General features: G+C 40.0%; 1 protein-coding gene across 1 annotated transcript; it reads right to left on the bottom strand.

Moving 5' to 3' along the window:
* Positions 1-13,490: 13,490 nt before the first annotated feature.
* On the bottom strand, positions 13,491-14,348 carry PPP1R3B (protein phosphatase 1 regulatory subunit 3B). The gene has a single exon (XM_007957109.1). It carries the CDS (start codon positions 14,346-14,348, stop codon positions 13,491-13,493), a length of 858 nt encoding a protein of 285 aa, XP_007955300.1.
* Between the last annotated feature and the right edge of the window lie 3,632 nt (positions 14,349-17,980).

Here is a 17,980-nt window from a genome sequence, read left to right as displayed (position 1 = left end):
ATCCTGCAGGCAAAATCATGCTTCACAATGAAAAACTAAATGGTTTCTTTCTCAGATTCAGGACAAAGCAAGGATGTCACTTTCTCCACTCTTATTCAACATAGTACTAGAAACTCTAGCTATTGTACCAAAAAAAAAAAAAAAAGCAAGGAAAACAAATAAATAGTAGATAGTTTGGAAAGGAAGAATAAAACTGCCCCTATTTATAAGTGGCATGATTGTTTTGGTAGAAAAGCCCAAGAAATCTACCAAAAACTCCTAGAACTAATAAGTGAGTTCAGCAAACCCACAAGACATAAGATCATCATACAAAACTTAGTCACATTTCTGTATCCTATCAGTTAACATACGGCAAAATTAAAAACATGATACCATTTAAAATAACACCAAATAAAATGAAATATTTAGGTATAAACTTATATGCAGGATCCATAGCTGAAAATGATAAAACACTGATGAAAGAAATCAAATCTCTGGATAAACGGAGAGGCAGATCAAGTTCATGGATGGGAAGACTCAACACTGTATATTTGTCAATTCTACGCAAAATGATGTCATTTCTATCAAAATCCCAGCAAGAGACTTTGAAAACAGAGACTAGACTAATTTAAAACTCAAAAGACAAGGGTCTTAAAATAGCTAAAATAATCTTGAAAAAGAAGACTTGGGAGAAATAACTCTAACTGGTAATAATGCTTAACACTGTATAGCTACAGAAATCACAGTAGTGTGGTATTGGCAAAAACATAGATACATACGTCAGTGGAACAGAGAACAGAATAAAGAACTCAGAAATAAACCCACAGGAATTTGCCCAATTGCTTTTTGACAAAGATGCAAAAGCAATTCAGTGGAGGAAGGATAGCTTTTCAAACAAATGTTGCTGAAACAATTAGACATTCATAGGCAAAAAGCAAAAAATAAAGAACCTCAATCTCATACCTTATTTAAAACTTTAACTCAAGATGGATCATATATTTAAAACATAAAGTTATAAATCTTTCAGAAGATAATCTTTGGGATCTAGGACTAGGCAAAGGATTCCAAGATAACACCAAAAGCATGATTCATAAATGAAAAAAATGATAAATTGTTGTTCTGAGAAAGTCCATGTGAAGAGGATGAAAGGGCAAACTATAGATTGGAAGAAAATATTTTCAAATTCCACATCAGACAAAGAATTAGCATCTAGAATATATAAAACCCCAAACCAAACCCACTGCCATCTAGTCTGACTTACAGAGACTCCCATTGGTATTCTCAGACTATAAATCTTTATGGAAGTAGATTGCCCAGTCTTCTTTCCACAGAGTGGCAGGTGGGTGCCTTAGGTACTGTGCTACCAGAGCTCCTTAGAATATATAAAGAACTCTCAAAACTCAACATTAAAAAACCAAACAATCCAATTAGAAAATGGGCAAACAACATGAGCAGGCATTTCACCAAGGAAGATATACAGATGGCAAGTAAACACTTAAAAAGATGTTCAGCATAATTAGCTATTAGGGAAATGCAAATTAAAACTACAATGAAATATCACTACACATCTATCGGAATGGCTAAAATAAAAAGTACTGACAACACAAAAAGCTAGCATGGATGCAGAGAAATGGAATCACTCATACATTGTTGGTGGTAACTCAGGAAAACCGTTTGGCAGTTTCTGATCAAACTAAACATGGACTGACCATATGACCCAGCAGTTGCACTCTTGGGCATTTTCCCCAGAGGAATACAAACATATATGTCCACATAAAAATCTGTACATAAATGTTCATAACAACTTTATTTGTAATAGCCCCCAACTGAAAACAACTCAGATGTCCTGCAAAAGGTTAATAATGGCTAACCAGACTATGCGACACCCATACTGTGGACTATTATTCAGCAATAAAAAGTAAAAAAATGGACACATGGAACAACTTGGAGGAATCTCCAAGGAATTATACTGAGTGAAAAAAGCCAATCCCCAAAGCTTACATTTTTTTAACCACTTTTTTTTTTTTTAATTATGATTTGGATGGAAATTTACAGAGCAAATTTACTTTCCACACAGCAGTTCATATACACTTTGCCTCATGACACTGACCACAATTTACCCTAATGCAACAGCTCCCCTCCCACTTCCTCCTGATAGTTACCTCTTCCCTGTGTCCATCCCTCCATGCACTCCTACCCCTGAGCTGTCTGCCTGTGCATAAGCAGCCCTTCTTTCTCCCATGATTGTTCTCTCCAAAGAGTGCATCTATCTCGGGTCAATATTCAACTGATATACCTGTCTTTTGTTTGGTTGGAAGCCACAGGTGTGGGTTCAGTTCCAGATCTGATGGGCAGCTAGGGGCCATAGTCTCAGTGGTTCCACCAGGCTCTATCAGACCAGCAAACCTGGTCACCCCCCCCCCTTTTTTTTCTCCAAATGATTTTGAGTTTTGTTCCACATTGTTCTCCCTCTCTGTCTGGGATTTCCTTCATACATCCCCCTCTGAGTGGTTGACAGTGGTAGCTGGGCACCATCTAGTTGTTCTGGTCTCATAGTCTTATAGGCTGAGGATTGCATGGTGTACCAGTTGCTAGGACTAATTGTTTCCATGAATTTTTGGTTTTCTTCATTCTTCTTTGCTCTGGACGAGGAGAGACCCATTGTTGCATCTAGATGGCAGCTTGCACAAAGCTTACATTTTATCTGGTTCCATTTATATAACATTCTTGAAATGACAAAACTGTAGGAATGGAGAACAGATTAGTGGTTGCCAGGAGTCAGAAATGAAGGAGGAGACGTGAAGGAAGAAAGGTAAGTGTCTTTATAAAAAAGCAATAGGGATTCTTGTGGTGATGGAAATTTTCTGTGTCTTGACCATATTAATGTCAATGTCGTGGTTTCAACCTTGTACTATAGTTTTGCAAGATGTTAACATGGGGAGAAACTGAGTAAAGAATACATGGTCTCTCAATGTATTATTTCTTAGAACTGACTGTGAATATATAATTATCTTAAAATTTTAAGAAAGTTTAATTAAAAGAAAGAAACATTGGAACTCTCTGGGTTTAGTTTGATGCAAGTAAATGGAGCAAAATGTGTCTAAATTGAGAGGAAAACAAAGTGTAATTAATGATTGGAGAGAGTAATTGCTTGGTGGTGGTGATGTCTTTTATTGCTATATTGTCCAGAGTGTTTGGCCCTAATCATAACTGCCCATGGAAGGACTAATTTTGTTTTATGTATTATTATTATAAAATAATGAATAAAAGTGGCCTCATCAAGCAGTTTAATTTATATATGTGAATTTAAGACATTCATAAGACAATAGACAACTCAAATGAAGTTTTGTGTGAATAAGCCAATGGATTTTGTGTGTGTGTATGTGTGTGTCTGTGAAAGAAGATAATAATTACGCTTGATAAACATAACCAAAGTCCTTATGCATAATATAGGGTTAAATAGTTATGCTTTTCTCTCATAAAGGCTTTGTTTTCTTTTACAGGATATCCTTAAATTACATTTCCTAGCATAGGAAGCAGCAGTAAGTTCTCATGCATATTTCTGGAGCCCCAGGACTCCTAGAATAGAGCTCTGATGGGTTGTTAAAGCATTTGGCTGCTAACCAAAAGGTTGGCAGTTTGAACCTAACAGCTGCTCCACAGAAGAAAGATGAGGCAGGCTGCTTTCATAAAGCTTTACAGCATTGAACACCCAGTGGGGTTGCTCTAAGTTGGAAGTGACTCAATGGCAGTTAGGTGTTTTTGTTTGTTTGTTTGTTTGTTTGTTTGTTTTTTGTTTTTTGTTTTAAGACTCCTAGGAATTACCTCAAGAGTCTGGGGAGAGAGGAATGGGTGGGATTCCCAACTACCTGAAATTTCTACCTTGGGCATCTTTCCTCCTATCTGTTTTGCAAATTACATTTGCATTTGATTGAAGGAGGGTTCCAAATGCTTAAAAATATTTTTGAAAAGCACTAGCTGCTCCATTCTGAGTTTGCTGTTTCACAGGACTGAAGTCACAGTTAGAGACCCAATATCTCTGTATTCCCTGATGGGGAGATGGCAGCAGGCTGTGTGTGAGTGAGCAGCACTTAGTGCCATTCTTTCTCTCCTGTTCCAGCCACTGCCAGTGGACTATTGCTCATTTGATGTTGCTCTTTGGCTGTCCTGGCTAAGACAGAGTGTGTCCCACCTAGAGAAACTCTGGGGGCAGAGCCACACCATTTCAAAGCAGAAAACTGAACCAGCATGAAGGGGATTTATGCAGAGAAAATACCTTTCCACAATTTTTCTTTCCAAAATCCATGTGTGTGCATGTGCATGTGTGTGTATAAGAGAGACAGGGAGAGTTGTGTGTGTGTGTGTGTGTGTAAGTAATGTTAAGATGCAAATAGCATAAGGCATAGAGTTTCAAGATTGTGAGGTAATAGGTCAATTGATCAAACAACTGGGAAATTCAAATTAACAAATGCTTATTGCATATGCAAATGTGCAAAGTGGTGTATGAAAAGAATTTATGAAAATATTATGTGGAGATTTCAGTGTTTGGTTTAATACAATAAAATGGGATTCCACTAACTAGTTCTACATTCAGTTGAGATTGAGGAGGTAGATTGTCCACTGTGATAGTTGTGTGTCAATTTGGTTGGGCTGTGATTGTGAGTGGCTTGGCAGATGGATATAGTTATTCTCCATGAAGAGATTGGATGTGATGTAACCACCTCCATGGCGGGATCTGCTGTAACCACCTCCATGGTGGAATCTGCTGTGAGCATCTAATTAGTTGAAGGGGAGTTGCCTTTGGGGTATGGCCTGTTTCTAGTATATATGGAGAAGGTTTGGGAAAGATCTCTGGCTTTTTACTCATTTTGGATCCTGCACTTGACCTGTCGTCATGTCCAGTTCCTGTGTGTGAACCAGTGGCCTGCTATGTTGCCTGCTGATTGAGATTGTTGCCTTGAGATTGTTGCCTTTGCAGAGTGTAAGCCCAATTTGCCATTTTGCCTGCTGATCTTGGATTCATTAGTCTTAGCAGCTAGCAGCCTGCTATACTGACTATCAATCTTGAGTTTGTTAGCCCCTGCAACTGTGTAAGTTAGGAGAAGCCTCCATCTTGCTCCAGTGGGCCTGGAAGGCAGAGCTGAAGCCCAAGGAGAGGGGACTCCACCTGGAATCCAGAGAGAGAAAGTCTTCCCCTAGAGCTGGCATTCTGAACTTCTAGCCTCCTAAATTGTAAGACAATAAATTTCTGTTATAGCAGCACTATGTTGTTTTTGTAATATACCGTCGAGTTGATTTTGACTCACAGTGACCCCTCCTTGGATTACCGAGGCAGTATCACTACGGAAGTAGATCACCCCATCTTCCTTCTGAGTGGCTGGTGGGTTTGAACCGCCAGCCTCTGGTTAGCAGTCAAATGCCTTAGGCACTACACCACCAGAGCTCCTATAGCAGCACTAGAGAATTAAAACATCCACCAACAGGCTATGTCAGGTAAGGCCACTGAGGCGTGACAGCCAAGTAAACTCATGATGCAATCACTGGCAGGTAGTAATCAACTTGGTGGCCCAGACCTTTATGTAGATTGCTATTTGTGGCATCTCTCTTTCCTTTAAAGAGCTCTTACTTCATGATGAACACTGGAAATCTTAACCACTCTTTGGTGATGATAAATTCTCTTTGGACATAGTGTTGTTGTAGTTGTGTGCTGTGAAGTTGATTCTGACTCATAGCAACCCTGTAGAGCAGAGTAGAATTGTCCCATAAGAGTTTCCTAGGCTGTACTCTTCAGAGAAGCAGATGGCCAGATCTTTTCTCCCTCAGAGAGACTGGTGGGTTTAAACTGCAAGCACAACGAAGCACATGACCTATGTGTCACCATGACTCCTTTTGGACACATTGGGGCTTCATAACAACCTCCCTAGATCCTTCAGCACTCACATTAGTATTTCATTGTTATTACTGACCCATCCTCAGCAATGGGCAATGGTTAACACTAGCAGGAGGGGACATCTAAAAGGAAGAGCTAGTGTCCCACATCACAATGGTGGCCATCAGGAAGGGCAGGGGGTAGGGCTAAAGACCTTTGGGGAGGATTTTCCAGCTTTGTGGTTTCCTGTGACGCTTTAGGTCTCTTGAATGTCAGGCCAGAGAAAAATGAGTGGCTGTCCTGTAGTTGGCAAAATTCCCAGGAGATTTTAGTTCTACCTTCTAGTGACTCATGTCTGGAATATCTCCAGATTCAGCCTCAGTGTCCCTGCCAACAGCGAATCCCCTCCTCAGGACACTTATCATGCCTGGTTTGTTGGGGATAGGCTGGAAAAGGGTGGAGGGAGAGAGGTAGTAGGAATCAAGCCCAAATCATTAATAACCCTTTCCTCTTCTCCTAAATAGCCTACTGTTAAGGGTGAATTGACTGGCGATTCTAGAGGGCTTTTGGCCGTCAGCACTACAATTAGGAAACAGAAAATCTAACCAACAAAAACACATGTAAACCACAGAATAAATCACCACTCCCTTATAACCCATGCAAAAAAAGCACCAACCAACCAGAACTGAGCCTGGCACATGACTGGTTTGGGTGTGTATCTGAGCTCTCCAAACGTCTAAGAGGATCTCCAAGAGCCAGAAAAAGTGAGCAGCAGCAGCATCAGGCAAGAGGGTGACCCTAAGCCCGGTTGCCCAGGGTGCACCAGGATAATTAAAGCACTCCAATTCATTCTCAAAAGTGCCCAGTTTGGTTTTACAGTCATCTTTTAAAAAAGAGAGAGAAATTGAAAATAATCCCATGGTTCTAGGCCTCTGCTGAAGGTTGGGCAGTAGGCAATCAGTGCTTTATTTTTCCTAAATGACTCTTTAACGGGTCGTCAGATGAGCCCTACTTTTGTAAGGCACGCAAAGAATGGCTTTTACATTTTTAAAGAGTTTAAAAGGAGAAAAAAGAATATGTAGTAGAGACTATGTGGTCCAAAAAGTGTGAAATAAACACAAACTGGCCTTTTACTGAAAAAATTTGCCTACTCCTGATCTAATCACCTGATCTTGCAACTTTGGGTAAAAGGCTAGAATTCTGGACCATTATTAATGTCTTTTGCCCCAAAGAAAAGTGACATTTGTGTATCCTCATCCTACCACTGCCACATTTAAGGTAGTTTTTGTCCTTAGCCACCATCAAGCCAGGTCCAGACTTCATGCACAATGCAACAAAATGCTGCCCAGTTCTCTGCCATCTCCATGACTGGTTGCGAATCAGACCACTGTGATCCATAGGGCTTTTACTGGCTGATTCTTGGAAGTAAATCACCAGGTCTTTCTTCCTTCCTAGTCTGGACATTTCACTGAAACCTGTTCAGCATATAGCAACAAACAAGACCCCACAGACAGGTGGTTGGTGGCTACACAATGAAGTTCACTGGCTGGGAATCAAACCAAGGTCCTCTACAGGGAAGGCAAGAATTCTAGCACTGAACCAGAGGTCCAACATTGGCGTGATGCTGAGGAGGCATGCAGGGTTTGCTGAATGAATGGCACTAACTCAAACATGCCTCTCTCTCTAACCCCCTCCCCACTCCTGGGCATAGTGCTAGAAAAGGAAGAGGAATGAGGGTTAAAGCCTTCTTACAACAAGGATTCATTCTTCTGGGGACAGGGAATGCTGTGGCCATGAATCTTCGTTCTGTCCTAGGATGCCTCTGAAGCCCAGGACCCTTTGGTTTCTTTATCAGAAACCAATTTGGTAAATTTAATTTGGTAAATTTATCAGAGTTTTCTCTGATAAATTGCAACCCAACGTCCAATCAGGTTTTCATACACCCAAAGCACTTAACGTTATGGTTCCACGTGGTCTGTGTTCCTTGAATCTGCTGAGGAAGGCTTTGTAAGTGATGTGCCTTTTCGTGTATAAAGATGAACTTGTTCACTCTTCCCCTGGGAACTGCATCTCCTCAGCATGAGGCACTATTTTTCAGAACCATCGCTTTAGTCACTAAATTGGGTGAAATTGAAATTGATTCTAGTTCCAGCAGACCTTGGAAAAAGAAAGGGGGAAAAAAAAAAAAAACCCTGCCATTTCTTCTTGGTTCTGTCGTTGACAAGCTCTGTGACTTTGGAAACTCACTCAGGGCCCTGATATCTTTATCCACAAACAGGAAACATCTCCAAGATCCCTTCAACTTTAACACTGATAGTTTTATGAAGTCCTTACTACTGTCTGGAATGCTATTTATTCCAGTGATTCTTATAAAGCCTTTTAAACAGTATATGGTGCTTTTTCAGGAGTTTATATTTAGGAGCCTTTAAAAAATGAATGTGGGCCAAGTCTCAAAAGTATTCAGAGAACTTCTGGGGTCTCTTGGTTACCTTATTCTTACTAACAACACTCAGAGTCCCTTTAGAGAGTAGTACTGGGAAGAGGAGTCCAAAAAGTCCCCCAGTCTTGCCTTCGACGGCAAAACACACTGCTTTCCGGGGCTACGGAAGGATTTACCTAAAACATGGAATGTTTCTGACAGGGTTTGGGTAAAAAAATCACCCAGCACTCCCTTGTACATAGTTGTTCAGCAGTTAGTGTTTAACTAAGTTATTCAGAGTGCTGGATATTTACTATTCTGAAGACATTGCTCTAAGAAAGTGTTTTTGTTTTTTTTTTCTACTCTAGACATAAAATAAGAAATTGTCTCCTAAGTTGTATTTAAGTAGTACGTAATGATTAGAGAAACAATACTGACTTGGAAATAGACATTCACAAAAAACAGAGGCCCCCCATTTCTGTGAAGGTAAATGGTGGGCATTGTTTACAAACCTTGAGAAAGGCAGGTGTACATGGGGCTCACTTTTTTTGTACCTACGCACCGGGTGCTAAGCTTTGATTATGCTCCACCTGTCCACTGTGGAGTCACCACTGACTGTCCCAGGATGGTAGAGGGCTAGCTGACATTACTGAAGATCTGGTAGTTTACTCCCTCCACCCCTTCTGAATTTCAAACTGAAACATCTCTGGAGAACTTACTTCCAATGAATGTCCTAATATCCAATGGAGAAGGAAGTCCCTCCAGGAGCTGGGTAGTTATGCTGATTACAGTTTGGCTGATCAAGCAATTAAAAGCTATGTTAATCACTTAGAGTTTTCCCACTTTGGTCTGAATACCATAAACAAAATATGTGCTTCAAGGGCAAGTGATGGAAGGGACATGCCCTCAGGTCATTAAATATGGACGCAGAGCAGAGGGCTGAACGACACTGGCCCCCCCGGTGGGTGCTTCTTCCCCAGCACTCACTGTGGAGCCATCATCAGCCTTTGCTGTCAGGACCATGTACCAAGCAATCCCCCTTCCTTCCCCTCCCCATGCCTTACAATTTAGTTAACTCAGTCACTGATTGTAATCTACCCCTTTAGAAATGTAAATTATATGTGTGGAAATCTATTGACTTAAAATGTTTCTCCCCTTCCTCTGACTCCAAGAATAGAAGGACAGTTTGCTTTATTTTTTCTACCTTTATTACATTTTCACTTTTGAGATATAAACAAACCACTTGCTTATACCACACAAAACAACATCCACTCCTGTGATTTTAAAGTGCATTTCCCCTTTAACTTTGTGTACAAAAATATTTATTTTTTAAACATGTGGAAATTTCTTGACAAGGCACTTTCAGGCATAAAATGAAAATGAGTTTTCGGTTCTACATTCACATTGAAATAAAAGTGAAACAATATCATCACAGCTGCATTGTGGAAGTCCTCACAGATGTAGCAGTCTCTAGGAAGTGATAAGCAAAACTATAAAAAATGTTCACAGCTTTACAACTTAGGCTGCAATGCTCTACAACCAGAACAAGTAAACCCTGCTGGAGACAACTGCTTGCCATTCCAGTCCTGGATGTAATCCTGACTTTGGGAAAGGAGCTAAACTGCCAGATACACTTCAGATGACCCTGTCAGATCACATCATGTGTAACTTTGTATCCATACTTTCAGTGATCATGTCAGGAGAGACAATTAGCTATCAGGACCACCCAGGCCTATCCTGGTCAACCATATCCAGTTAGGGAATTTTAAAAGCGGAAACTAATGAAAGAGAACCAAAGGCTTCATTCACTGTCCATTGAGAGGGAAAACCCAGAAAACGGGCACTTTTAAAATATGAGCAAAAAACCACCTGCTTGGCTTATAAATATATATAGCCCATTTAACGTCCAACTGACACTTATTTAATGCTTATTTTTAAAAGCAAATGATACACAATGATCAAAAATCATATCCTCCTACAAGTTCAAAATGTACATCTTTAAAAAAACTTACTGAAAAAGTAATGTTTTACCATCTTCAAAATTAAATCTAAGATATAAATTAAAATTCTGCCATTGACCGCAATTGTTTTAATTTCTAGAGAACTGCATAACTCCATTCTTTCTCACCACTTATGTTATAGGCATCCCCCTATAACAAGAATACTTTCAAATGAAATCCACACAAATGTTTCCTATTTTCCCAGAAACATTGAAAGCTTTTTCGTTTTATATACTTATGTAGTCTAGCTTATTTATTGCATCCAATTTGCAAATGCCCCCCAGGACATTTTGGGGAATTAACCGCGTAACAAAAATGGAGCAGTTTCCCATCTCTGGACAAGTGCATTAGTGACAGGTGGCTGGCCCTTCTGGGGCAAGCTGGGAATGACAATGGGACTGCAGCCATTTGTTGTTATAACCAAGAGCTATAGGAAGGCCAAAATGACAAGTGAGGATACAGTGAAGTCTCCAACTAACAAGCTTGTTACCCTGAGTGTGAAAGGCCTGCCTACACACTGAGGGATGTAATAAGGAGAGGCCTCATCAAAGCAGTTCCGGAGGCTATCTGATGAGTATCAGAGAACAGACTGGGTCCAAAGGAAAAAGACCAACAGTGGGAGGTGGAAGCAGTAAAGAAAGAACTGTATTCTTCTGATACTACATTCTCACTGAGTGACAACAATGAGGAGGGAAGTCAGGGAACCAAATTCTTGAATCAGAGAAGGGTCTGTGCAAGCAGGTGAGGACTTGTCTTCTGAACTACCTGATGAGGTGAGCGTCTCAGGTGTGCTGGTGGGGGCTTGCAACCAGTGCCCCAAGCCAAAAAGCTGGGGTGAGCTGGGAGGATGGAAGGGTAGGGGGAAGGTTTATGGCTGTTTTAGAAGAGATACTTATCACTGAATTAACATATTTCAAATTTTGACATGGGAACATCTTAGGATCACTAGGAGTTTTTCTACAGTCACTTGAGAGGTATTTTCCTTACGAACATAGAACTATCTTGTTACCCTTAGTCTGAAAGCTATAAATGCCAGTGCACCTTGTACCTTTCTTGCATGGTGGGGTGGGGGTGGGGGTCATCTTAAAATAAATTCATGACATACATGAAATCAGTTTTGCTTCCATTGATTTAGACTGATGCTTATTCATAGTGAGTCACCAAATTTAATAGTTGATCACCAGACTTCTAAAGTACCATCTGTGTACTTGATGTGAGGTTTACTTACATAAAATAGTTCTTACCTCATTTCTGCATAAGATAAAAATATGACATTATCATATAATCCCAGAGTGCTACTCACTTGGGAAAAGCACAAAAACATAAAGCACTAAATTGCAGACTAGTAACAGCCATTTTCATGAACAAGAATTACATTGAACACCACTTAGAGCATTTAAAAACTCAAAACCTTTTAAAGTTTAAAAAAGAAAAAACAAAACAATAAAACTCTCGGAGCCAAGGCATTCTTACACATGCTTGACACTGAGCCCTTATACCAATTTACAAAATCACAGAGCCGGGAGGTTTTTCTAATTACTTTGGATAATTCAAGCAATGAAGACTCTTTGCTTGGAGAGTCCAGCAGCTTGCCCCCACATCCAGACATCTGTGTATCCCTCTTTTTGCCTCCATTAGGAAAACTCACTTTAGATGATCAGGCAAAAAGAAAATGAAACAGTCATTTAACTAAGCTCCAAAAAAGAGAAATGAAAAAACCTCAACCTTCTACAAATAGATATGTAAAAAATATTTTTAAAATATTCCTAAATACAAACCATTCGCACCCAGGAAAAGTCACAGGTTTGGGGGAATTCATTTGACAATGAATGACCCAGAAGTCTCTTTCACGATAACATTATGGCCAACAGACTTTAGTTCTCTAGGTCTAATATGGTTAAGAACAATAATCTCTGATATTTCAGAGTTGGCAAATATTTAAAATAAAATATGAGAAGTTGGTTAAGTTTTCTTCCCTTATCCCTTTACATACTCACACACCATAAATAAGAATACCCAAATCAAAGTCCCTGGGTGCTAGTAAAGTGTCCTGGATATTGTAAATCACAGCCAAAATGAAATCAAACATCTTCTGAAGGCTTGGAGAACATGTTGGATCTGCAAATCAAAATGTCCTAAACACAGGATAAAAGATGACTCTCCAGAAAAGCAGAACTGAAATTCTTTCTTAAAGAATGGGACGCTTGTGAACTAGCCAAATTAGTTAAAAGAAATCTTGTAATCGAGCCATCTGGTGACTCAGGGTAGAAGTGAGTACTTAGACAGCTCCCCTAAAAGCCAAGAGAAAAAGCTAAAACCATCCCACGTGTGCCTGTCCTGCCTTGCCATAGCCCTGCAATCTGTAACACTGCCCAAGGACCAGATACACCACACAACTGGGGTGTTTCTCTCACTGAAGCACATATGTGGGGCCAGGAAGAGAAGGGAGGTAATACCTGTCAGTCACAAGCTCATTTGCCTTTATTATATGCTCCTGAATATCAGATGAATTGTATAAGAAAATAAAAAGCAAAATATGAACTTGTAATCATATGATCAAAATCAAAAAAAAAAAAAAAATCATATGATAGCGTAGAAAAAAAAAGAACTGATTTTATCTCTCCTCTGTAGCTGTATTTGAAATGTGCAACATCATACCCACACAGAGATAAGGTATGAAGTAAGTGTGTAGACGTGGAACAGCAGCAGCATGCAGGAAAGGCCTGGCTGGGTGGAGAACCCACGGAGACGAGTGGCGAAGGTCCAAGGTCAGGTGGCTGGTACTGAGCAACATGTCCAAGTGACTTTCCATGTCCCAGTTGAGAAGAGTGGGTCCTCCGGGCATCCCAGGCACACCCCTGGTGGCTGTAGTCAGGCCCTGTCCTGCAACATTGCCAGCAACTCTCAGACCTGGTTCCCATGCAGATACTTCCAGCACCATCTACTCCTATACTCGTGGCTGCTATGGGTGTCACACGGGCCAGCACATACACCCTCCAGTGTGCCTGCTGAGGGAATGGCCATGAAACCAGTTCTGTGACAAACCTGACTGGATTTGCTGGCTTAAGAAATAAAGTGAATAGGATCCTTTCTTTTAAAAAATTGTGCCTAATGACAGTTCAACTTTACTCTTTTCCTGGCTTCCATCTACATACCATTGTGACCAGAGCCAGGTTTGTCTGTCTGTGCACCAGCTCAGCCACACTCCATCCCGTGCCAGTCACTAATAGTAGGGCCCAAGCTTTTCATATCCTAAATAACTAGGCCACTCTGGGAACAGACCATAGGAACACCGAGGGCTTCCAAACTGGTCAAAGGATATTCCAATATCTGGTCCATTTTGTGGCTCAACCGTCCCCTGAGTAGATTTTAGTTCAGCCTGGATGATCCTATAGTTTTTGCCTTTGTTGCTGTCCCAGTATGTCTGTCCATTACACTCATAGCAAACAGCAAACTCCATTCTTTCATAAGACTGGATTTTTTCAGGTAAGCTAATGTCAAAGGAGAATGTGTCCTTGTCTGAACCAGCATAAGTGTCTTTCACATACCGACAAGGAAAGTCTGTGAAGGTTTTCCAAGTGTTGAATGTCATTCTTATTTTCACAATCTTCTCAAAGGCAAGGTTCTGCACCTTCACTGTGCCTGCAATGGCTTTGTCCTTCAGCACACAGTTTTCAAGGCAGACATGGTCAGTCTGAAGTCGATTTCTAAAGTCTAAGTAATCTGCAGAAGGCTGTGAGAAATCCAGAACAAAGCTCTCGCTCTCTGCTGTCGTCAGACTCACAATGTTGTCTAGAAGCTCAGTGATGTTAAATGGAATATCTAATGGGTCATCAAATTCTGAGAACACTTTGACCATTGTCAGGGCCAGCCCTTGGTTGTCCGCAAAGGACACCCGCTTTTTCACCTTTTTCTCCTGGATGGTTGGGGCCACCATTCCATTGGCTTCTTTTTTGCTGCTCAGCTGAATACAAGGCCTCAGAGGTTTGTTTGGCTTTGGTGAGATCTTGAAGGTGAACCTCTCTCTCCGCAAGGAAGGGGCCATGCAGTTGTATCGGCACTCTATGTCCACAGCCATCATTGGGCTAGATGAATAGGCTAGAACTCTGGCAAAAAGAAGAAAGGAATAAAATAGTAAAGAGATCAGAAAACAAACCAAAAACCAAACTCACTGCCTTGAGTCGGATCTGACTCATAGTGATCAGATAGATGTTAAATGCATCATTCAAACAGACTGGCAAACAATGGGTTGTTCCCTTTCACCTCTGCCCACGTGGCTCAGTGCAGTACATGTCCTCAGGGTACCAATAAGATCCATTCCTAAGAATTTCTAGGTAAACTGGAACAGGTGCATATGGTTCTTATTTACCCTTACTTTAGTGCAAGAAAAGGCTTGAAGTCTTTTTAATGATTTAAAAGCTGCACATGCAGCAAGTGAAGGTAAGTATAATGAAGAATTTATTTCTAGTAGGAGTTAGTTCAATCATTTCAAAGTAAGGACAAATTTACAGGCAAGTAGGCATTGTACACAAGTCAGAAGGCCATAACCATTGTCGTGGTTAAGTCTGTGTGTCAACTTGGCTATGCCTGATTGAGTGGCTGGGCAGCTGGATGTAGTATTCCCCATGATTAGACTGGTAATCAACTCCATGGTGGACTTGACAGTGAGCAGCTGAGTAGCTGCCTTAGGGATGTGCTCTGCTTCCTGTTTATAAGGGGAAGCCTTGGGGAACGGTCTCTAGCTTCTGGCACCTTGAACTCTGCATGTAGTTGTATCGTTGTTCAGCAGCCTGCCATGCTCTGCCGACCTTGGGACTTTCAGTGGACTTAAATTAATGGCCTGCTGTGTGGTTTGGTAACATTGGGACTGTGTCATTTTATTTGTCGACCTTGGGCTTGTTATCATCAGCAGCTAATAGCTGACTGAGTGAAGAGATGCCTCTAGCTTCAATGGGCCAGGAGCAAGAAGCAGAGCTAAAGCCCAAGGTCAAGGGGCTTTCACCCAGCCCCTAGAGCCTGGCACTTGGAACTCGGACTTCTAGCCTTCCAAACTGTAAGAGAATAAACACCTGCTTGTTAAGGCCATCCCATCTGTGGTATATTCTTGTCAGAGTAGCACTAGGTAACCAGAACAACATGGACTATTTATATTAAATAAACTGTGGTCAGCACATCACTGGTTTCAAAGAAACTTAAAACTGTAAAGTAGGGGGAAAAATCCAAGGAGATACATACATACATACATATATATGTGTGTATATATATATATATATAGAGAGAGAGAGAGAGAGAGAGAGAGATGGATATATATTATGGAATTATTAGTTTTGAAAGTTGACAGGATTTTTTTTCTGTCAAGAATTTTTGGATCCCTGGGTAGGGCAAATGGTTAGCACACTTGGCTGCTAATGGAAAGATTGGAAGTTTGAGTCTGCCCAGAAGTGCTTCAAAGAAAGGTCTATGAATCTACTTTAGAAAAATCAGCCATTGAAAATGCTATGGACCACAGTTCTACTCTGACACTCATGGTGTTGCGGAGAGTAGGAATCAACTTCTGGCAACTAGTTTGGTTTGGTTTGAGTACAGTAATAAGTGAGTGATACTGAAGAGCTTATTTGATACGGAATTCTTTTCTGAGGAACATCTTGAAGAAAAGCTGTTCTGAGAAACACACTTGGCAAACATTGCTTTAATAAAAATAAATGAATTCATCCCACAAATACTGATTTAGTGTTATTACTATATGCCAGGCATTGTGCTAGACACTGGGACTTAATTGTGACAACAGATACAAATCTCCTTTCATTAAGTTTACAATCGGTTTTTATATTCTAGTACTGTATATCTTTGTTTCAAGAGTCCTGGTGCTGCAGTGGTTAAATGGTAGGCTTCTAATGGAAAGGTTGGCTGTTCAAACCCACCCAGTTAGTCCACTGATGATCTGTCCCAGTAAAGATTATAGCCTAGAAAATCCTATGAGGCATTTCTACTAACAACATGTAACAACAACATTTCTCTAAAGAACCAGAAATTTAGTAGGTTTAAACCTTTCATATAGGTAAATATTTATCTTTTCTACAGGTAAAAAAAAGCTTTTATAAGAAGAAAAAGAACAAAGAATCATGTTAAAGGAAAGAGATTAACTCTGCTTCGTAAAATATTGTAATTTTCTATACGTAAAAAAATAAAACCAAAAGATTAAATAGAAGCTGGGAAAATATTTTACAATAACCATGACAGCAAAGTTTATACCTTAATATATAAAGAGGTCTTACAAAGCAATAATAAAATCAAAGATTCCACATTAAAAAATGAATAAAGGGTATGAGTAGCAAATTCATGAAAAGAATTTAAAATGGGCCACAAGTATACAAAATGTTCAACCTTATCAGCAATATAAGAAATTTATATTAGAAAATAATGCCTGTTTTTAGCTTTCAAATTAGGAAAGAATTTAAAAAGATAATATAAATATCTGTATTTGTATAGACAGAAGCTTGGGTGGCGCTACAGTTAAAGCATTGGGCTGCTAACTAAAAGTTGATGATTTGAACCTACCAGCCACTCTGTGGGAGAGAGATGAAGGAGTCTGCTTCCTTAAAGATTTACAGCCTTGGAAATTCTATGTTCTACTCTGTCCTATAGGGTTGCTATATGTCAGAATTAACTCAATGGCAGTGTTTTGTTTTGGTTTTTGTATAGATTTGTACATCATTCCTAAATGTTATCAATTTGATGTTCTAAAACCACATACTAATATTTATCCTATGGAAATAATTAAAAGTGTACAGAGGTCAATGTACTAAAATGTTCAATACAGTATTATTGGGGAAAAGGATGAGAAAATAAAGACCACAAACTAACAGGCATCTGGTTAAATGAATTGTACTACATCCGCATGATACACTTCATAATTTATATAGTCATTAAAACCACAATTTGGAATAATATTTAAAGAGCACAGAAAAAAAACTGATAACACATCAATGAGAAGAAAAAAATTGCACTTCTAGAAACCCAATTTGTGGAGAAAAATTATGATGCTTATGAGCTCTAGCAGCATAGTGCCTAAAGCATTTGACTGCTAACCAGAAGGCTGGCAGTTCAAACCCATCAGCCACTCCTTGGAAGGAAGATTGGGCAATCTACTTCCATAGAGAAACCGCCTCAGAAACCCAAGGAGGGGTCACTATGAGTTGGATCCGACTGGACGGCAGTGAGTTTGGGTTTTTTGGATGCAAAGGAAAAAGAGATCAATGGTATGCTCAACACTATCAGATCAGTTGACAGGATTTCAGGAAATGTGTTTCCCTACTTTGTTCTTTCTCATATTTTCTAAAATAAGTATTATTTCTATAATCAGAAAAAACCTTTTAAAAAACTGCAAATGTCTTAAGAATTACCAAAAACCCATCTCGACATTATTGCCTCACTAAAGCCAAACATAGTGCCTAAGGCAACTGACTGCTAACCAGAAGGCTGGCGGTTCAAACCCACCAGCCACTCCTAGGAAGGAAGGTTGGGCAATCCTATCCGTAGTGATACTGCCTCGGAAACCCAAGGAGGGGTCGCTATGAGTCAGGCCGACTCTATGGCAAATAACAACAACAACAACAAAGCCAAACGCTTTTATCATTCTAATTACCATGACAAATTTATAATGACTTAAATTTACAATGGCCTAAATTTTAAAAATTAGTGACAAAACCAGGA

Source organism: Orycteropus afer, unplaced genomic scaffold (genome assembly GCF_000298275.1).
Source record: "Orycteropus afer afer isolate SDZICR_OR568_19922 unplaced genomic scaffold, OryAfe1.0 scaffold00706, whole genome shotgun sequence".
NCBI classification, from domain to species: domain Eukaryota; kingdom Metazoa; phylum Chordata; class Mammalia; order Tubulidentata; family Orycteropodidae; genus Orycteropus; species Orycteropus afer.
This window is presented reverse-complemented; position numbering and strand designations above follow the sequence as displayed.

Excerpts from the sequence above, each read along its gene's own strand:
- PPP1R3B (XM_007957109.1), bottom strand. The coding sequence starts at position 14,348 with ATGATGGCTGTGGACATAGAGTGCCGATACAACTGCATGGCCCCTTCC.